Below are 21,090 nucleotides of genomic sequence, written 5' to 3' on the forward strand. Positions count from 1 at the left end.
ACGTTGATCGCTCTCACACCAGTGCCGCGACGGCATCATGGCGCAAGCACAGCAGGTCGCCCTGGACCGGCTGGACAACATCTCCCGCGCTCTAAAATCAAGGTCGGTTTCACCATGTGACGGTCGGTAGGGCAAAGGGGTCTAATACTCCCACAGAACGAGCGATGATTTGCGAAAACGATCCGCCGTGCAGCTTCGCGAGCTTGTAGCTGTCTGCCATCGAGACCTTAGCCCCGAGCAATTCCAGGTTTTCTACAACTCAGTCAACAACAGGATCACACAGCTCATTACACATGGCAACGACTCGTCCGAGCGACTCGGAGGCATCTATGCCCTCGATGCGCTCATCGATTTCGATGGCGTCGACGTCGGCGTCAAATACACGCGTTTCACACAGAACCTCAAGACCATTCTTCGAGGCAAAGACATCAACCCTATGCAACCAGCAGCGATCGCGCTGGGAAAATTATGTCGCCCGGGCGGCGCGATGATATCAGAAGTGGTGGACTCAGAGGTTAATACCGCTCTCGAGTGGCTACAGAACGACCGCATCGAGGAACGAAGATATAGCGCTGTCCTCGTTCTCCGCGAACTGGCCCGTAGTGCCCCAACGCTTATGTACCAATATATACCGACAATCTTCGACTGGATCTGGGTAGGACTCCGAGATCCCCGACAGCTTATTCGGGCAACATCAGCGGAAACAGTTAGCGCCTGCTTCCGTATCCTTCGTGAACGAGACCAGGACATGAAGCAACTATGGATGGATAAGATCTATAACGAAGCGAGATCCGGTCTCAAGGTGAACACTGTCGAGTCGATTCACGGCTCGCTACTGGTCTTGAAGGAACTGCTCGAGCAGGGAGCTATGTACATGCAGGAACATTACCAAGAAGCATGCGAAATTGTCTTCAAACACAAGGACCATAGAGATCCGACTATTCGAAAGACCGTGGTTCTTTTGATCCCAGACCTTGCCAGCTACTCGCCAGCGGACTTTGCGCACACTTGGCTGCACAAGTTCATGGTATACTTGTCGGGCATGTTGAAGAAGGACAAGGAGCGCAACGATGCTTTCCTTGCCATTGGTAACATAGCCAATTCTGTGAAAAGCGCTATTGCTCCGTACCTCGATGGCGTCTTGATTTACGTACGCGAAGGTCTTAGCCTTCAGTCCCGCAAGAGAGGCTCAGTCGACCCTGTCTTTGACTGCATTAGTCGTCTTGCCGTCGCTGTTGGTCAGACTCTCAGCAAATACATGGAGGCACTCTTGGATCCTATCTTTGCGTGCGATCTCACCCCCAAGCTCACACAGGCTCTCGTCGACATGGCCTTCTACATCCCTCCCGTCAAGCCGACCATCCAAGAGAGACTACTTGATATGCTCAGCGTAGTTCTTTGCGGCGAACCGTTCAAACCCCTTGGCGCTCCACAACCGAATACTCTCAGCTCAGTGCCGATTATTCCCAAAGACGCGAAAGACCCCCACGCTTACGAGCACCGAAGGGCTGAGGTCAAGTTGGCGCTTAACACTCTCGGTAGCTTCGATTTCTCTGGACATGTTCTGAACGAGTTTGTCCGAGATGTCGCTATCAAGTACGTTGAAGACGAGGATCCAGAAATCCGCGAGGCAGCGGCCTTGACATGCTGCCAATTATACGTTCGCGATCCGATTGTCAACCAGACGAGTTACCATGCGCTTCAGGTTGTGGGTGATGTGATTGAGAAACTTCTCACAGTCGGAGTCTCAGACCCTGAACCGAATATCAGGCGGACAGTTCTGGCGGCTCTCGACGAACGATTTGACAGACACTTGGCCAAGGCCGAAAATATTCGCATTCTATTCTTTGCGCTCAACGACGAGGTTTTCTCGATCAGGGAAGTCGCCATCTCTATCATCGGCCGCTTGGCTAGATACAACCCAGCATACGTCATTCCTTCGCTACGAAAGACTCTCATTCAGATGCTTACTGAGCTCGAGTTTTCCGATGTCGCCAGGAACAAGGAGGAAAGCGCAAAGCTGTTGAGCCTCTTGGTTCAAAATGCGCAATCTCTCATCAAGCCCTATGTTGAACCCATGATTTCAGTACTTCTCCCCAAAGCCAAGGATGGCAACCCCTCTGTTGCTGCTACCATCCTCAAGGCCATTGGTGAGCTTGCGACTGTGGGGGGCGAGGACATGATGCCTTACAAGGACCGACTGATGCCAATCATTCTTGATGCGCTACAGGATCAGAGCTCCAACGCAAAACGGGGTGCCGCTCTACATGCTCTGGGACAGCTTGCGAGCAATTCAGGATACGTCATTCAGCCATATATCGAATACCCACAGCTGCTCGAGATACTGCAGAGCATCATCCGAACCGAAGGGCAACAAGTACCCCTGCGACAGGAAACGATCAAATTGATGGGTATTCTTGGCGCTCTAGATCCTTACAAACACCAGGTAAATCTGGCGAAATGGCGAAAATTGATGCAACTATTGACACCAGATCAGGCCGAGGAACGAACCCCCGATTCTCGACGTGGCGAGGCCAACCAACTAACAGACATTTCTCTCATGATGACCGGATTGACACCCTCTAACAAAGAGTACTTCCCAACTGTTGTGATTAATGCTCTTCTCCAGATCCTGAAGGACTCTTCGTTGGTCCAGCACCACGCCGCTGTGATTGAAGCAATCATGAACATCTTTCGCACCCTTGGCTTGGAGTGTGTGTCCTTCCTTGATAGAATCATACCGGCATTCCTACAGGTGATACGATCTGCGACCTCTACAAGACTCGAGTCTTATTTCAATCAACTGGCCACCCTCGTCAGCATCGTGCGACAACACATAAGGAATTACCTGCCGTCAATTGTCGAGATCCTGCAGGAGTACTGGCATACCTCACCTTCACTACAGACTACGATTTTGTCCCTGGTTGAGGCCATTTCGAGGTCGCTTGAGGGCGAATTCAAGATTTACCTGGCTGGGCTGCTACCACTGATGCTCGGTGTTCTCGACAAGGATACTTCCGCCAAGCGCACACCGTCAGAGAGGGTGATGCACGCCTTCTTGGTGTTTGGCGCCAGCGCTGAGGAGTACATGCATCTCATCATTCCCGTCATCGTCAGGACATTCGAGAAGCAGGGTCAGCCTACGTTCATCAGGAAGCAGGCCATCGACACGATCGGCAAGATCTCTCGCCAAGTGAACCTTAACGACTTCGCTGCGAAGATCATCCACCCACTTACACGCGTCTTGGACATGGGTGAGCCTGTCCTCCGTACCGCTGCCCTAGATACGCTCTGTGCGCTCATCCAACAGCTGGGCAAAGACTATCTACACTTTATGGGCACAGTCAACAAGACCATCAATCAGCACCAGATCCAGCACTCCAATTACGAGCTACTTGTGAGCAAGCTTCAGAAGGGAGAGGTACTGCCACAGGACTTGAGCTCTGGTGTTGGCTTTGCTGATGGCGCAGACGAGACTCCTTTTGCGGACCAGGGTACTAAGAAGCTGGAGATGAATGCCATTCATTTGAAGGCTGCTTGGGACACTAAAGGCAAATCCACAAAGGAAGATTGGCAAGAGTGGCTACGACGCTTCAGTACAACATTGCTTACCGAATCACCGAACCATGCTCTCCGAGCTTGTGCCAGCCTCGCCAGTGTGTATCTACCTCTGGCTCGAGAGCTCTTTAACTCAGCGTTCGTGTCTTGCTGGAGCGAGCTCTATGAACAGTTCCAAGACGAGCTCATCCAGAACATTGAGAGCGCTATAAAATCCGAGAACGTCCCCCCTGATCTGCTTGGCCTCCTACTCAACCTCGCCGAGTTTATGGAGCATGACGACAAGGCTTTGCCGATCGACATTCGAGTTCTCGGTAGGGAGGCAGCTCGCTGTCACGCGTACGCAAAGGCCTTGCACTACAAGGAGCTCGAGTTCCTGCAAGACCAGAGCAGCGGTGCAGTCGAGGCCCTGATCGTTATCAACAATCAGCTCCAACAGTCCGATGCTGCTATCGGTATTCTCCGCAAAGCTCAACTGTATAAGGAAGGCATCCAGCTGCGGGAAACCTGGTTCGAGAAGCTGGAGCGTTGGGAAGAGGCGCTGGCGTTTTATGAAAAGCGTGAGGAGGAGGTGCCTGAGGATCAGGCGATACCTGTTGACATCGTGATGGGTAAGATGCGTTGTTTGCATGCTTTGGGAGAGTGGGAGGCCTTGGCTTCCTTGACTGGCAGCACTTGGGCCAACTCTACGCCTGAGGTTCAGAGAATGATTGCTCCTCTTGCCACGGCTGCTGCATGGGGTCTGAATAAGTGGGATTCCATGGACAACTATCTCTCATCGCTCAAGAGATACTCACCCGATCGATCATTCTTCGGTGCGATTTTGGCGCTCCACCGGAATCAATTCCGCGAGGCGATCGCATGCGTTCAGCAAGCTCGTGAAGGCCTGGATACCGAGTTGAGTGCGTTGGTTAGTGAGTCGTACAACCGGGCATACCAGGTTGTCGTTCGCGTGCAGATGCTTGCTGAGCTTGAGGAGCTCATCGTCTACAAACAATGCGACGAGAAGAAGCAGGCCATAATGCGACGAACTTGGGAGACCCGACTGAAGGGTTGCCAGAGGAACGTCGAGGTTTGGCAGCGCATGCTCAGACTAAGGGCCATAGTGATTGCACCGACGGAGAATATGCACATGTGGATCAAGTTTGCCAACCTTTGCCGCAAGTCTGGACGAATGGGACTGGCCGAGAAGTCGCTCAAGCAACTCATTGGAACCGATGCTCCTCTCATATCAGCAATTCCTTATTGGAACGAGCAGCGACAAGCAGCATCCAACCCCAGGGCGGCACCAGCCGCACAGGTCATTTATGCCGTGCTCAAGTACCAGTGGGAGCTTGGACAGCAGCTGCCCGTCAACAAGAAGGGTAGCATACCGGAGAAGACGCTGTATTGCCTGCGCAAGTTCACCAACGATGCTGCGCACCGTCTCGAGGTTGCCAGGGCCCACCTCGCTGCCCAAGCTGGTAACGATGCCAGCATCACTGGCGACTATGGATTCCAGAACCCGATGGATCCTACTCTCATAAGCCCACATACCTCACGAGCGCTGTACGACCAAACAGTCCTCCTGGCCAAGTGCTATCTGCGCCAGGGAGAGTGGCTGATTGCGCTCAACAAGGATGATTGGCAGTACACTCAGGTTCAAGACATTCTTTTGTCTTACTCTCAGGCAACCAAGTACAATCCTCGATGGTACAAGGCCTGGCATGCTTGGGCGCTGGCCAATTTCGAGATTGTGCAGACACTCACAGCTGGAAATGAAGGACACTTGTCGAGGACAGACCAAAGTATGGTGATCGATCACGTTGTTCCCGCTGTCAAGGGCTTCTTCAAATCCATCGCACTTTCACAGGGAAGCTCTCTTCAGGATACTCTTCGACTGTTGACACTCTGGTTCACTCATGGCGGAAGTGCAGACGTCAACGTGGCCGTTACCGAAGGCTTCGCTAATGTCAGCGTGGACACATGGCTCGAAGTCATTCCTCAACTGATTGCCCGCATCAACCAGCCTAACAAGCGAGTCCAGCAATCGGTGCACAATCTTCTTGCAGATGTCGGACGAGCTCATCCTCAGGCTCTGGTCTACCCTCTCACTGTCGCCATGAAATCTTGGCAGAACACGCGTAGATCTCGTTCTGCAGCTCAAATTATGGATAGCATGAGACAGCACAGCGCAAACCTGGTCGCTCAGGCCGACACGGTCAGTCATGAACTGATTCGTGTCGCCGTCTTGTGGCATGAGCTTTGGCATGAGGGATTGGAGGAAGCTTCGCGATTGTACTTTGGTGATAGCAACATTGAAGGCATGTTCGCAACACTGGCGCCTCTCCACGAACTTCTGGAGCGTGGACCCGAGACTCTGCGCGAGATCTCCTTTGCACAGGCTTTCGGTCGCGATCTTAAGGAAGCGCAAGACTGGTGCCGACAGTATGAGACAAGCCAAGACGTCAACGACCTGAACCAGGCGTGGGATCTGTATTATCAGGTATTCCGCAGAATAAGTAGGCAGTTACCTCAGGTGACCACCCTGGAGTTGACGTACTGCTCGCCCAAGCTTCTTAACGCGAAGAACTTGGACCTGGCAGTTCCGGGAACATACAAGAGCGGACAGCCCATCGTGAGGATAATGTCCTTTGACACAACGTTTAGTGTTATCAACTCTAAGCAACGTCCACGAAAGCTCAACGTCAACGGCAGTGACAGCAAGTCGTACGCGTTCCTGCTCAAGGGCCACGAGGATATCCGCCAGGACGAGCGAGTTATGCAGCTGTTCGGCCTGTGCAACACGCTCCTCGCCCACGACTCGGAGTGCTTCAAGCGCCACCTCAACATCCAGCGCTACCCTGCCATCCCGCTCTCGCAGAATAGCGGTCTGCTCGGGTGGGTTCCCAACAGCGACACCCTGCACGTTCTTATTAGGGAGTATCGTGAGAGTCGCAAGATCCTGCTCAACATTGAACACCGCATTATGCTCCAGATGGCGCCCGACTACGATAACCTCACCTTGATGCAGAAAGTCGAGGTGTTTGGCTATGCGCTCGACAACACCACGGGACAGGACCTGTACCGTGTTCTCTGGCTCAAGTCAAAGTCTTCTGAGGCTTGGCTTGAGAGACGAACCAACTACACTCGTTCTCTTGGTGTCATGTCGATGGTGGGATACATTCTGGGACTGGGTGATCGCCATCCTTCCAACTTGATGCTTGACCGCGTCACTGGAAAGATCATCCACATCGATTTCGGTGATTGTTTCGAGGTGGCGATGAAGAGAGAAAAATACCCGGAGAGGGTTCCCTTCCGACTGACTCGCATGCTGACCTATGCTATGGAGGTTAGCAACATTGAGGGTAGCTTTAGAATCACATGCGAGAACGTGATGAGGGTTCTACGAGACAACAAAGAGAGCGTCATGGCTGTTCTCGAAGCGGTAAGCCAACCCCCTTTTCCAGATTGATTCATCTCATACTGACATGCACAGTTCATCCACGATCCTCTCCTTACATGGCGTCTCACAAGCGCCGCATCCCCAACAGGCCCCAACTTCAACTCGGACCACGACACAGCCATGCCCGTCCCCGGCGGAGTCCGCGCCCGTCGCCAATCCATCCTCGACAGCGACGTCGCGCCCTCCGAACTCCTCAACGCGCCCGAGCCATCAATCCAGACACGTGCTCGCGCTCGCACAAACAGCTCAGCGGGTGAAGCCTTGACCAACGGCGGTGCTCCAGAGGTGGAGAGCCAGAACGCGAGGGCGGTGGAGGTGCTGGACCGCGTGCAGCAGAAGCTTACGGGTCGTGATTTCAAGAACAACGAGGAGCTGGATGTCATTGCGCAGGTCAACAAGTTGATCATGGAGGCTACGAAGCTGGAGAATCTGTGCCAGCACTACATAGGATGGTGCAGTTTCTGGTGAGGTTCTGCAGGTATTGCTAAGATGGATTGGGGGATGGTTGTTATTTGCTTCAAGGTGCGGGAGTTGGGGGGTTGTTGATATCAGGAACGTTTTCTTCATTCTTGGACGTTACAAACATTCTCATGCATGTATAATACGAGCACTGAACCGAGTCGTGTTGTATTTCTATCTTAATCAACATTGTATGTTCCCAACATTCTAAAGCCTCTCTGCTCCCTGTCTATAGCTCATCCCGAGATCTGGGCTTCTTGGGCTGGCTTCCAACATCCCATCTCGAAAAGTCACAAGCAGCAGGCGTACCGATCTCCATCCTGTAAACGCACTTCTCGCTCTCACTAACTCTCCACAGCTCCTCCGTCTCCGCACATCCCAGCCAAACATCCGTTCTCCTCTGCGGACCATTCCAGCACTGCTGACCATCCTCATACCTCAACACCATCCTCTCACCCCTACCCAGACTCTTCCCATCGATCCTATCCTCTTCATCCGCCATCTCTCTATCGATGCGCTTGAAATTGCCCATGTTGCTTTGGCCATGGCCCTTCTTGGACTTTTGCTTCGTGCTGCCCAGCCAGCATTGCTCGTAGGTGTACTCGCCCGCCTCGAGGGTGACGCACTTGTCCTTGAGGGCGCGGAAGATATCGTCGGGTCCGTAGTCGAAGTCGAGATCGGCTTGCTCGACGTCGAGACTGGATTTCTTGTCGGAGAGGTCACGTTTGGCGGCGTCGACGGCTTCGCGGGCTGTACGGACGAGGGTGGATTCTTTGCCGGGGGATGAGTTGTCGGCGAGGATGCCGTTGGTGATGGCCCAGACGCGGAGGTTGTCGAGAGAGTTGTGGATGAAGGCTCGGACAGGAGGGGGGAGGTAGGCCTCAAAGTTGTAGACTGGTTTGTTAGCGAAGAACACTCCATCTTGTAGAGGAATTGACTCACGGATATCAGTATCACTGCCCTCACCCTCTTCGAACTCACTCCAGTTAACACCACTGTTCTCCCCATCCTCCTTCAGAACACTCAAAACATCCTCATCGTTCACGACCTCCTCCTTGCTCTCCGCCCGCCGAGCCGAGTAATCCTCAAAAGACCGAATTGCCGCCTTGACACCCTCATCATTGAAGTTGGGGTTATAGTCGGTCTTGAACTTTGTCAAAAGCTCCTCAAGTTCACCGACTCGCTCCTTGAGGGCATCACGCTGGGTAACGACCCTGTCCAGCGTATCCCTGAGCTCGTTGACGCGTGTCTTTGCAAGACGAACAAGCACACCAAGCTTTCCACTGCCAGGACCCTCGCGCACAACCTTTCCCTTGTCTTGCTGTTCAGCGTCGCGGTGCTTCTGAGCAAGTTCCTCTTTCTTGATTTCAAGCGCCGCAATCTCCTTCTTAAGATCCTCCACCTTCTTCTCAACCTTTTGTCTCAAGTTCTTGGCCTCGCTGACCATAGCACCCCTCTTCATCGCAGCCTTCTGCAGCGCCTTCTTCTTCTCATCCTCCAATCGCCTGTACTCCTTTCCGATCTCGGCACATTTGTTCTCGCACTTGACACCGCCTACACCAGCGTACTCTTCTGACCCATCGCAGCAGAGCTCGTAGTCGCACACGCCGTCGTTGACGTAGAGGAATGGAACGTACATGCCAATGTGGCCCTTGTTCTCGCACCAGAAGCCAGGCAGGGCGTTGGTGGTGTTTGTCGTGCCAGAGACGGAGCCGGCGAGAGGTTGTTCGGGGGAGAGAGGATCGAGGTTGGCGCAGGCAGCGGTGCCTGGTTCGTCTGAGCCATCGGGGCAATCGCACGTGTTATCGTTGACTCGGTCAAGACTCAATTTGATCGCTGCGTTGGTGATGCAAGAGAATTCATCGCCCTGGTAGTGAGAAGCAACTGAACCACCTGTTAGCTCCCCATAGCTTGCTGTATGATCACAGGCATTCTTACATTCTGGGCCAACACCTCTAGGCACACTGCCAGCAGCAGCCAGGGTAAAAGCGTAAATAGCGCCCAGAAGCGCCAGAGAATTTGGGTGTTGCATTGTTTCTGGTGTTCTTGTGTAATGGCTCCTGGAGAGGAATTGGAGGTTGGAGTTGGCCAGGTCAGCTATAACTGCTTTAGGGGACAGGGGAGCATTCCAGAGGGAGGTCTCCACTGTAAAAGCTCCCCTGGGCGGTAAATGTTCGGGAGCATCTGAGACGCGGAAGTAAATCCGTGCCTGGGGAGAGAAGGGCACTAAAGGTGGGGGACGAGAAAAAAAGAAGAACTAAACCCCTCCAACGCCAGCAAAACTGTGACGCATCATCACCATCTACTACTCTACAGCTGATCGGAAGCAATATGGCGCCCAACGATGAAGAGTCCCGCAAGGCTCTCGCAACACTCATAGCAACAGCTACAGCCCTCCTCGAACAACTCCAATCAACACTCACCACCATCCAACGCAACCCACAAACCCCGACAACACCCTCCTCCTCCTCCCCCGAAACAACCTCCATAAACGCCCTGTCCCTCGCCCGCGACACATCCCTCCTCATCCGCGCCCACTCGACCAAAATCTCCCTCCTCATAATAAACGAGCCCTTCACCCCCAGCGCCATCAGCACCGTGGTCCGCGAGCTCATCAAGGGCCCCATCCCCGGCCTCGCCACCGCCGCGCAAGCCTGCACTCCCGATCTCTATACCAGCGTCGTGCGGAAAGAACTAGCGTACCGCTGCCAGAAAGTCCTTGTTGAGCTGTGGGGTTTGTTGAAGCGTGTGCCGGATGATGGGAAGGTTATACCGTCTATGGAGAGGAGTGGGAGTAAGGGAAGTCTGGTTTTGACGGGAAAGCTTTGGGATGCGTGTGATGAGGTTGTAAAGCTTGCGGATCTGGGCGTCGGTGGGTTTTATGTGAGGAAGGCGGAGGAGTGGAGGGATACACTGAAAGATGTCATGGAGGAGCTGAAGGAGTGGGGAGAAGAGGAAGATGATGAAGATGAGGTCGATGGTCTGGCCGATGATATGAACAACACGTCATTCACGGATCAAGAAATGGTCGACGATCTGATGAACTCCTCCTCCGCCATCCCAAAATCCGACCCCGATAAGATCCGCCCCCGTCTCGACTCAACCCTCAAGCGCCTCCGAATGATCGTTCTTCTCTACCAAGCCATCTCCAAGCGCCGCTTCAAGAAACTTCCCAAGGACACCACCACGGGCGACATTCCCTCCAAGCTGGACAAAGCATCCTGTGTTCTTGAGACACTGCCGCATAAATTTGGGGATTTGGCTGGTGCGTTCTACGAGCTTGACGCGGAAGAGATCGATTCGCTCATGGATGATTGCTTCGAGAGTGCGGTTGGTGTTAGTGAGGTTCTGAAGCTTGGGTGGGAGGGGGAGAGTGATGAGTTTAGTGAGTGGATGGAGAAATTCAAGGTGGAAGTCAAGAAGACATAGAGAGATCATGGACTGAAGAATAAAACATTTGATACCAGTCGAGCGATTGAGCATTGTGATGTCCCTCGTGGCATAGATATTACATGCCCGTTATCTGTATACGCTACTACACATGGTGCTCTTATACAAAGTACATTCCCCGACAACGCTTCTTCCGTCCGTCGTATGTTTAAAAGCCTATGCATCCCAAAATCCGCCTCTTCCCTTACAAAACAAACCCGTCTAAACGTGTCTCTGCTCTGTAGCAGGTCGACCCGTCACCGTTGTAATTTCAGAATGTCCGAGTTGCTTAGCCTCATGTTCTGCTTCGTCCACAGGCGCGGGAGTTTCTGGTGTGATCATGACAGCTGGGGCAGCAAGGGAACTAGGGACTACTTCTGTCTTGGCAGCTATCACGCCCTCAACGTGCTCTGCCTCTGCGTCCTCCTTCTCATCCTCCTTCACTTGCGAGAGTGGTCGACCATGGGTATCGTGAGACTCTCCCTCCTCGTCGCGGCGCATCTGGCCGTTTTCGAGATCGGCGCCAACCATTTGAGCGAGACTGCTGAAGTTGAACATGGGCTCGGATCCGGCGCTTCCACCATCGCGTTCTCCGTCGTCACTATAGGCACCGAGGCTCAGCCCACTAGACCGAGGACCCAAGTCGCCGCCCAGGTAGTCGGGTCCTGTGTATGTGCCAACAGGACTATCATTGACTGAAGACCCAACTGAGGAGGCATTGCTCATCTGCCTAAGATGTGATCCCCCACGCGAAGGCCCAGCCGGTAGTGGCAGAGAACTCGATGATGATGTTGGTCCAGTCTGGTTATCAGACATGCCTCGATCCACTCCCTTGCCTTTTCCAGCAGGCCCATCGTCCTTGGCCTTGGGTTCTGCTGGCGAATCCGGGGTGCTCGAAGCTTGTGACGCCCTAGACATTGTAGCTTCTACCCGGAGATTGCTGGCGGTACTGTTGCCTCGTCGTCGACCCAATCCTCCAAGTGACAAGCTGCTAGCGCTCGCACCACTTGCACTTCCACTGTATGGATTTCCACCCTTCTTGGCGGCTTTACGTTCCTCCTTCTCTCGTCTCTTAGTCTCCTTTCGAATAGCCTTTTCCTCCTTACGTTTGCGCTCTTCTTCGGAAGCTAGAGAAAGACGAACAGCCTCCATAAACATCATCTCCTCAAGTTCGTCCATGCGACTCCTTCGTCCTGTACCGTTCCTTGAAGATCCTCTAGCTCCAGGTTCCGGTCCCTCGCTCGCGTCGTCCTGTGCACCGTCTGCTTGACCATGCCCACTGGGGCTGGGACTAGCATTTGAATCGTTGTTTCCAGTGTTCCTTCGGCCAAATCGACTTGGGCGGAGAATCGATCTCTGTTCGTTTCCGCCCATGAGAAATGCAGCCGTATGAAGGGCAGTGGCCGCTGCAGCTCTTCGTGCTTGGTGGTTCCTCGCTGATGCGAGTTTCGCCGCCCAATCGGGACGCACGCGATCGGTGGTGATAACATTCGGCGCGTTCGCAGACAAACTATGTGCGCGTCGACGGCCGGGTATAGGTGGGGTCTGTAGTGTGCTGTTTAGTGAAGTCTGCGAAGACATGGCTGTACCATGCGATGGGCCGCTCGAGAAGGCAAGACCCCGGCGGAAGGGAGGAGGCTCGTATGTGACGCCGAATTCGGGCTGTTGGCAGTAGGGGCATGCCGAAGGCTCCGAGATAAGCATCTCAGGCGGATCGTCCGGGTTGAGACCCTCGTTGGGGTCTCGAGCTTCACCATTGGGGTGATGCTCAGGAAGGTGAGGATCAGCGCGCTTGATCTGAACAAAGCATTCGCTGCAGATATTCTGATCACAACATCTGGTGCGATTCAAGTAAGGAGGATATGTCAGGAAGCAGATAGGGCACTCCTCAGCGTCTTTGTACAGGAAAACCTCCATGGGTTGGCCGTTCACAAAGGGATCATGAGGGAGAACGATCTCCTTGGGTGATAAATCGGTTGAAGATGCATTTCGTGAACCACCGCTGAGGGCAGCAGCAAGGGCCTTGGCTCGAGGCTTAAAGGGCGACTTGCTCGCTCCAGGTGTCGACGGGGAAGGGAGACCGGAGGGTGTGTTTGATCCACTGCGATCTGATGCGGCAGAAAGTGTCCTAGGTCCCATAGGCACCGTCAAGTTCTGGAGGTTCTGGCTCGAGGAAGATGGGTTCTCTGCGGGAGGAGGCTGCGGGATGAGTTCTGGGTCGGGAGGCGCATCGGCGGGGGGGATAGGAAGGCCACGAGCAGCAGCGACAAGTTGATGCTCGGCCCAGCTGGAAGACCAATCATTGAGGCCTCGCCAGAATGGCGCAAGCTTTCTCTCTATCTGGGTGATGTCAGCTTACGGATAAGAACAAACGAGTCAAAGAACGCACCTGGAGCTGCCTCACGACAGGCTTGCTAAAGTCCTCAGTACCAGTGTAGGTGCCCAATGTTACCAGATAACCTCCATCAACGTGCTCTTCGCGCATACTCCTCTCCCGTTCCTTCGCACGAGCCACGCGCTCCCTTTCTAACCTCCTCGCCTCGCGCTCCTGCTTTGTTTCGCGACGCTCAAAAGGAACATCTGGTTGCTCACGATTGCGGGAGGAACTGGGACCGATGCCAAAGATGTTTATCTCGGCTCTGCTCATTCGTCGGTTCGATCTCGAGTTGGTGTTTTGCAAATGCTCGCGTACTGAGGGATCGCCGGGACCTGCATATTGACGAGGATCGCCGTCGGGACGAGACTCTTTTGTGTTGGAGTTACCCATGGTGAAGATGTGAAGGAGACGAGGAGAGCAGCTGGACTATGTGGCGCGATGGCGCACTTGGGCTGGCTGGTCTTATCTGGCGTCGACCAGGGCAGGGATGTTGTCGTCAACAATGATCGTGAGAAAAAGAGAGTTTGTGTCGTGGATGAAGGAGATGAAGCTTGTGGTTGAGTTGAGTTGTGTTGTGTTGAGCGATATCGAGTGAGAGAAGAGTAAGGAGCTTGTTCTCGATAGGAAGAGTTACCGAATGTCCCGCGATGGGGTTGGGATGGGGATTGGAGCTGATGCAGATGGGGACACGATAGAACGGGGGAGGGGCCGGGCGTCAGACGACGGGGGTCACCACAGAGGGCATCTCGCTTCGGCCGATAGTGTATGGAGAAGGTGGTATTGACAGCCTGGGGAGGGGCCAGCAGAACTGTACTGTATGTAGCTCAGGCGTTTGATGCGTGATCAAAGAAAGTTGGAGTTTTTGAAAGGATGAGGATAATGGATGAGGGTGGAGCGATAACGGACGTTTGTTGGTTGGTCGTTGTTGAATCAAGAGCAATTGAGGTGCCCGAGGTTGGGGGGGAGGAGACAGCCTGTAACAACGGCCGTAGGGTGCTGAAGCTAAAAAGCGGTGGTCCCTGCTCTTTGCTTCTGCTGGACCTGGTTTAGCTGAGATCGGATACTGGAGCCCGCGAGCCAGGCGGGCGGGTAAATGGTGAGAATAGGTACCTTAGTCCGCGGGGTAGCGCGAAGCTATTCAGTAAAGAGAATACCAGGAGAGGAATTAAAAGAAGAGCAAGATGCTGATACAGATGCAGATTTGTTGGTGTTGAAGGATGTCTCAAGTTGATGACTGAGGAATCGATCGAAGACGTTGACAACTCACTCGCTCGCTCAAGTTGGAGAACCTTCCAACCCTACAAGCGTCGTAAGCTATCCTGGCAGAGCCATCTCTTGGTGTAAACCTTGAACATGGTGATATTTCCATACCCAATACGTATCTCTTCCTCACCTGTTATCTCTTTGCGGATTGAGGCCCGCATCATCAGCTCAATTACTACCAACTTTACCCTGGACTTGTGCTCTGTATTTGCTTTTTTCTTTCCCTTTTTTCCCGTTTCGAGGGATCTGCAGTCCTGACTCGGCATCGCCCATCAACGTCATGGACCGTCACTAGATGTGAAGATCCTTGAACCCAGAATGTCAAAAATCAAGAAACAAGCATTTTCTGTTTCACATGGATTTTTGTTTTTACAAAGTGAATGATGTGTTTCAAACTATGCATCTGATTATGTGCAGAGTAATTGTGATTTCATGAATTACAGTTATGATGGTGAGAATATCAGACCATCGTCTGACCTCCTCCGAATGATCCGGATGGTGATATGAATGTAACTATACATCGTCTTCCAATCCGTATTCGGCATCTTAGAAGCTTATTATCATCCATACGATTTGATCCATGTTTATCATATTGTCAAAGTGGTTGCAGTTGCAGCGTGCTCTATCCCGTCTATCTCTATCCCCAACACCACATCATCATAATCATCAAGTCATAGAACTCTACTTCGTAGGCGCCCAAGCCTGCAACCAATCCCTCATCCTCTCCAAACTCCCCTTCTCAGCCTCCGCCGCAGCAATGCACCACTCAACATCCCAAACCCCCTCCTCCGCCATCATCTCCGCCAGCTTCCTCCCCCTCTGACTCCCCTCATCCGTGCAGAACCACAGCGGCGCGTCCATATTCGTCACATCGCCCAGCAGCGGCTTCACTAGCGGGAGAACCTCCCTCGCACTGGACGGTTTCGCCTCAAGACCTGCGTTTGCGCGACCGGTTTTACACCATGGATTCGCGCAGTGGGACTTCCCGCAGCCTGTCATGAGCTGGCGTAGATAGCAGCGCTCGATACGTCGTTTGAGGGCTTTGCCTTCTGGGTCGTGCATGCTGACATACAGGGGGCCGAAGCAGATCGAGCAGAGACCGATAGAGTTGGAGGCTTGGTCGGTGGAGGCGGTTTGGCGGACTTGGCCCCTTGATCCAACGCCGAACATTGTTCTTCCGCAATTGGCGTTGCGGCAGATTGGGGGTCTGAGACGAGATACTTTGTCGAGTTCGTGGTGCTTGAGATGTGTCTCCATATCTTTCAGACGAACAATCTTATCGCAAAGATGGCACTCTGTTGTCCGTGTTCCATCTGCAAGTTCGTGAGCCGTCAAACCTGACAGAACGACCTCTGGGCTGGGATTGAAGGGATCGCCTTCTTGAGGAACCTCGAGATGGCAGAACCGGCAGAGGATCAACTTCCCAGGACACACGCTGGTCTGATGCCTCGCCAGATCAGCCATCGAATTCGTCGAAAACTCGCAATTGGGGCATTGTCGCTCCGTGTGAAAGACATCATCATGCTTCGCCTTGCTCTCTGCCGAATTCCCAAACGCACTGTCCTTTTCACAATGCCAATGTGCTTCCCACTCTGGAGAGCCCTTCTTGAACACAGATTTGCACTTGGGGCAAACGACGTTGTTCCGCCGACAGAAGTTTTCGTGTAGAACCATCGTCCGCTTTGGGACGAATTGTAAACAGTTACTACACTGCTCCTCATCGGGAGAGTGTTCTTGTTCACTGGCCCCATTGGATAGCCCATTCGCTCCGTCCTTGGCGTCTTGTAAATCCACCTTAGCTCGTAGTGAGTACTGCAATGTCTTTGGAGGCGCCGTGGCGTCTGGATGTCTGTATCCATGTACCGATATCGTGATCTGCTCCGCTCCCTCCAATTCCACATTGGTAGGACTTATCACAATCCTCTTGATTCCATCAACCGCCGGTGAAAAGTCCCCAAAAACATGAACACTTTCTCGTGGCAGCGCTCGTTGTCGCGAAGATTTCGGGGTAACAAATAAATCGAGCGTATCTTCGTCTTCGTCGGTATTAAGTTCAATCGCAAGAGGTTGTGATTTATTCCACGAGGGAAGCACGTAATCCACGTATTCACCCTCGAGAACCTGCCCCTCAACAGCCTTCCAGATATCAATCTCTCCCCCGGTAGAACTTCCATCCGTAGTTCCTCTTTGTGCAGACATGATTCGTCGTAATGTTTCACGCGCTTGTTCCTCGTCCAAGGCTTCAATATCGACTTCGAGATCCGTGTCCACGACGCAGATGCCGTCTCCTTCGGGAGCGACCTTATCCACGAGCAACTTGAACTCCTCCCCGCGCGCGCCCTTCACTGCCAGCATTGAGCCTTTGCTTAGTGTTGTAAAGTTTTCTCGTAATTGTCGCTCGAGTAGTGGTTTCCAGTCATCGGGGTTGTAGCCTGCTTCTAGAGGTCTGAGCCGAACATACGTGCCCTTGGGAAGTTGTCGCGCCTCGACTTTGATCTGAATACCATCTACGTCCATTCTTTCGTTGTCCTGCGCTGTGTCTTGCTCAAGATCTATCACCTCTTTCGGCGACACGCATTCATCTTCCTGAATACCCAAGGCTTCTGTCAACCATGGGCTCAAACCCAACGTTCCCTCCGACGCTGAAAACTCTCTGATGCCCGCAAAAACAGCATTCTTGTTCTTCGGATTAACGAGTCGGAATATTAAAGGATTCGGTAGTTGCTGTGCAGTATCAGCATCGCTCGAGGAGTATGACCATGGATCTGATCGGGCAGTCGTCGTCGAAGGTCGCGATCGCGCCGCAGCTAAAAGCTGTTCAAGAGCAGATTGTGGAAGAAGAATCTTGTCGCCGCGAAGATTCTTGGTCGCTATCGCAGAGGGACTTATCACGGGTAATGCGCTCGACCAGCGCAGGGGTGCAGGCTCTTCCATGATTGGGCTGTAATGTGTAGAAGTTATGATGCGAGGGTCTGTGATGATTTGGTGGGGGTTGATAAGATGCAATTACGTAGTGGCAGAATTAAGCACGAAAACGGCAGAGAATAGAGATGAAAATGAGGATCAATTAAAACTATTTTTTGCTTGAAATCCAAAATGTCGTTAATACTCAGATACTGCATCACGAGAAACAAACTCAGCGGCGATGCTCAGTCAGCCATTTCGGTGACGTTCTTCCAGCATCGTCCAGAAGCCAGACGCATCAGTTCTGAGCTGCCTACGAGCCTTACATAATCGGAAATCCGATCTCCGACGGACTAACAAAACACCGACACCACGAGCAGCCATCGCTTGGACCAAGCTGTCCGTCTCCTACGCATTCGGTCTCAGAGCTGTCATTAGATCTCGCAGATCCGTATCATGAGTTGACTCAAAGCACAGACAATGCCCAATTCTTAATATCATGGTTAAAATTAGACTACAGACCATAGCCTCATCCCCTGTTCAAAACATCGACCAAGTTTCCGTGCAGCCCGGGGAGAATCCCGCCTCACTTTTACACGTAGCAAGCAATGCATCGCTGGTAGTGTTGTTCAGTGATCATCAGCGTCGCAACGTGGCTTGAACAAAAACTACGCGTAATTCCAGCCGTCTCGCAGTATGATGAGGACGCGGCACAGAGAATATCACACAGCAGATCCGTCTTGGCAATCTGTACAGGCCAGTCGATCGAAACAAACAAGCCAAACATGTCTTCTTTTTTTATTCACCGCTCTTACAAGTCCGCGACTGTGAGTGAAACAGAGTTGGTGTTTTGACCCCCACAGAATGGCTAAATGCAGCGCAACCTAACCCATCCATGATGGCTGAATTCAAAGCGGTCATGATGAGGACCCGGCAATGCATCCCCGGACCGACGAGATATACAGAGCTTGACACTACCAGTTCCAAGCTTTCTTTTCAACTAATTGCCCTGAAAATACGTTCACTTAGTCTTTAACTATGGCTTAACTATTATCTTGGCAATCTCGGACGCCGAAATGTAGGATCTGCAAAAGACCTGGTATGTTGATCAGGGTAGCTGTACACCTTTCTCTCTCGAATGTGACACAGCTCATTTTACCCGCCAAAGGGGGCTCTTTTGATCTACGGTACAGAGTCGAGAGGACCCCTACACGAACCTACCCATGCTCATTAGCTCCCGCCGCAAAGCTCAGCTATTGAATGGTGCGCCTCGAGAGATAAGATCCCCCAACCTTGGTTCTTTTGGTGATGCCATCTTGTCAAGATATCATCAGTCTGGCCGATTCCTCTCTCTCTCACCTTGGACGGTGCATCCAATCCCCACATCGACTGCTCACACGGGCCGATCCCCCCTCCCTCACTTCTGTACTATGCATGCCGTTATTCTGTATCCGGTTCAGCCGGAGCGTCCTTTTTTTTTTCTATGTATCTTCTTTTGGTGTTGTTGAGGTCCCCCCACTTGATCATCCAAGCTTGTCAACTAACAAGCTTGTGTAATGTTATTGTAGCTTGACTCACAACGTGCAGCATGTTAAACCCTCCGAGCCACCTGAACTTGGCTCGCCAATCCAATCTCATCTCAGCCCATCTTTGTATTATCCCGGCCATGCCCATCCCACCCAAGCGGCGCACACAGTATCTCCCCCAGACCAAATCTGTTCCCAGTAAATCATTGCCGCTTTGGCCGCTGGCATGACACGGCCCATCCCTCATGTCTTGTCTCAACATGTGTACTCCGTATATACCTTAGCTATATATCCTTCACCACCAACCCTCATGACTCCTCCTCTCCTTCTCTATCATTTCCCCCCTTATATCCCCCATTAGCCCTCCTTGCCAGTTGGGCTGCTTCATCATTGAATACCCAATTTCTTGTAATACTCATGCCAGCCTGACATGAGCCAAGTTATCGTCGACCACCAAACGCGCGCAGAGATCACTCAGATCCAGACAAAGGGCTTGACCCTCTTTGACACTCTATACAATTCTCTCGTCCTTCGTCACACCCTTCCATACCTCCCTGTATCAGGCCTCTTAAACCTCGCCGCCACCTGTCGCGATATTCGTTACCTCCTCCACGAAACGCCCGGTGTCTTTCGTCACATCGATCTTACACGGGTCAAGACAGCGCATTGCGAAGACGCCCATAAAGAAACAGAGCGCAACCTTGCAGTCTGGCATAATGTCACTCTTTCTGATTACCTGACTGAAGATGAGTGAGTCTTCCCATTGCTCGTTATCCACTATACCCTTGTCCTCTGCGCTGCGACCACTTTAAAACGGCTGTTAGCTTACAGGATCCATAGCTTCTACGCCGGGCCCTTGAGGGGCATATTCTCTACCCTACGACAACGCGATATTCTTCGCGATGTTCAATCTCTAATCCTCGATGGACTCTCCGTCACAGCTGAGCTGTGTCATGATATTATCAACGATCCGTCATACAGCGTGCGCATGCTATCGATCCGCGGCGTCAATAACTTGAACCATGGCAAGCTTCGCGCAGCGCTAGCATACGCCTGTCGCAGCTCACGTCCAGAGAACACCCCGCGACTCAAAGCAGTCTACGTCTTTGGCCCCATGCCCTGCGATGAAAATTCCCAGGACTCTGATGCTTGGTGGTCCAAGAAGGGCCGTGTCCTCAACAGCACCAGCGACATGGACGACTGGGCGCAATGCCTACTCGCCTGCCAGGGCCTAATCTCCTTTGACGCGGTGCTCTGCCAGGGTCCTCGCCACGCCAACTCACCAGCCTTTGGGTCCTGCAGCGTCTCTTCGCCGTGCAGCCCAGCGGTCGCTACGTTCTCCGTCGGCGGCTGCGCGGGCTGTGGCAAAGCGCCCGAGGGTGTCATGACAGCTAAGACGCACTGCTCTTCACTACCGCTGCTAGCTCCGCCGCCGATCCTCTCGTCATCCGTGCAGGCTGCCACGACGCCGCGCCCGGGACATGAGGATTTTGTGCCAAGGTGTGCTGATTGCTTGAGGGATAGGTTCTGTGTTGCGTGTAATAAGTGGTGGTGTGAGACGTGTTATCATCCTTTTGGTGGTGATGATGTGAAGAGACATGTTTCGCGAAGCTGCTGGGAATGCGGCATCAATGTGCGCAGCCTTTACAATCACTGAGTATGAAAGCTAATTGGTATCTAGTGTAACGATTGTATTGAGCGCACGCAAAAGTTTTGCAAAAAGTGCGGCGGCGGATACTGTCTCATTCACAACGAAGGATCATCAAGCGCTTTTGTGAGTATCTCCCAGTTCCCAGATCAAGAACCCTTACTAACTGTTTCTAGTGCGACTGTATGTTGTTCTTGCCTCAATTGGTTTGAATCATCTAACTTGCTCCACAGGGTGTTTCTGTCGAGGTCGCGGTCTCAGACGAGTCTGATGCACCACGTATTTGACATGTGTCAATCAAGAACCAATACAACCTCACATCTGATCATGGTACAGTAAATGACTTGGCGCATTTGACGACGTCCCTGGAATATGAGATGGAGTCCCCTGAAAGTGGACTGAGCGAGGCGTCATGATGAAGCGTATTCGGATTTTCCACTCTTGTTGTTTTTTCTTTGCTGGTTGGCTTTGGAGTCGGGGC

At 52.6% G+C, this 21,090-nt stretch overlaps 6 protein-coding genes across 6 annotated transcripts; 3 read left to right on the forward strand and 3 right to left on the reverse strand.

The window, feature by feature from the left end:
- Nucleotides 1-37: 37 nt before the first annotated feature.
- On the forward strand, nucleotides 38-7,471 carry FMAN_09545 (uncharacterized protein; the record flags this gene model as incomplete). The annotated part of the gene is made up of 4 exons (XM_041830402.1): nucleotides 38-102; nucleotides 157-2,446; nucleotides 2,498-6,985; nucleotides 7,037-7,471. 4 exons carry the CDS (start codon nucleotides 38-40, stop codon nucleotides 7,469-7,471), a joined length of 7,278 nt encoding a protein of 2,425 aa, XP_041681068.1.
- A 220-nt stretch (nucleotides 7,472-7,691) lies between these two features.
- FMAN_09546 (uncharacterized protein) lies at nucleotides 7,692-9,494 on the reverse strand (the record flags this gene model as incomplete). The annotated part of the gene is made up of 3 exons (XM_041830403.1): nucleotides 7,692-8,356; nucleotides 8,405-9,346; nucleotides 9,401-9,494. The coding sequence occupies 3 exons, from the start codon at nucleotides 9,492-9,494 to the stop codon at nucleotides 7,692-7,694; spliced, it is 1,701 nt and encodes a 566-aa protein (XP_041681069.1).
- A 299-nt stretch (nucleotides 9,495-9,793) lies between these two features.
- On the forward strand, nucleotides 9,794-10,891 carry FMAN_09547 (uncharacterized protein; the record flags this gene model as incomplete). The annotated part of the gene is made up of 1 exon (XM_041830404.1): nucleotides 9,794-10,891. The coding sequence occupies one exon, from the start codon at nucleotides 9,794-9,796 to the stop codon at nucleotides 10,889-10,891; it is 1,098 nt and encodes a 365-aa protein (XP_041681070.1).
- A 222-nt stretch (nucleotides 10,892-11,113) lies between these two features.
- FMAN_09548 (uncharacterized protein) lies at nucleotides 11,114-13,658 on the reverse strand (the record flags this gene model as incomplete). Its single annotated transcript, XM_041830405.1, has 2 exons — nucleotides 11,114-13,231; nucleotides 13,281-13,658. 2 exons carry the CDS (start codon nucleotides 13,656-13,658, stop codon nucleotides 11,114-11,116), a joined length of 2,496 nt encoding a protein of 831 aa, XP_041681071.1.
- A 1,554-nt stretch (nucleotides 13,659-15,212) lies between these two features.
- Nucleotides 15,213-17,465, reverse strand: FMAN_09549 (uncharacterized protein; the record flags this gene model as incomplete). Its single annotated transcript, XM_041830406.1, has 1 exon — nucleotides 15,213-17,465. One exon carries the CDS (start codon nucleotides 17,463-17,465, stop codon nucleotides 15,213-15,215), a length of 2,253 nt encoding a protein of 750 aa, XP_041681072.1.
- A 1,926-nt stretch (nucleotides 17,466-19,391) lies between these two features.
- FMAN_09550 (uncharacterized protein) lies at nucleotides 19,392-20,880 on the forward strand (the record flags this gene model as incomplete). Its single annotated transcript, XM_041830407.1, has 5 exons — nucleotides 19,392-19,711; nucleotides 19,802-20,594; nucleotides 20,643-20,735; nucleotides 20,786-20,792; nucleotides 20,843-20,880. The coding sequence occupies 5 exons, from the start codon at nucleotides 19,392-19,394 to the stop codon at nucleotides 20,878-20,880; spliced, it is 1,251 nt and encodes a 416-aa protein (XP_041681073.1).
- Nucleotides 20,881-21,090: the final 210 nt, after the last annotated feature.

The sequence above is a fragment of the Fusarium mangiferae genome (assembly GCF_900044065.1).
Source record: "Fusarium mangiferae strain MRC7560 genome assembly, contig: FMAN_scaffold004, whole genome shotgun sequence".
Classification (NCBI taxonomy): Eukaryota; Fungi; Ascomycota; class Sordariomycetes; order Hypocreales; family Nectriaceae; genus Fusarium; species Fusarium mangiferae.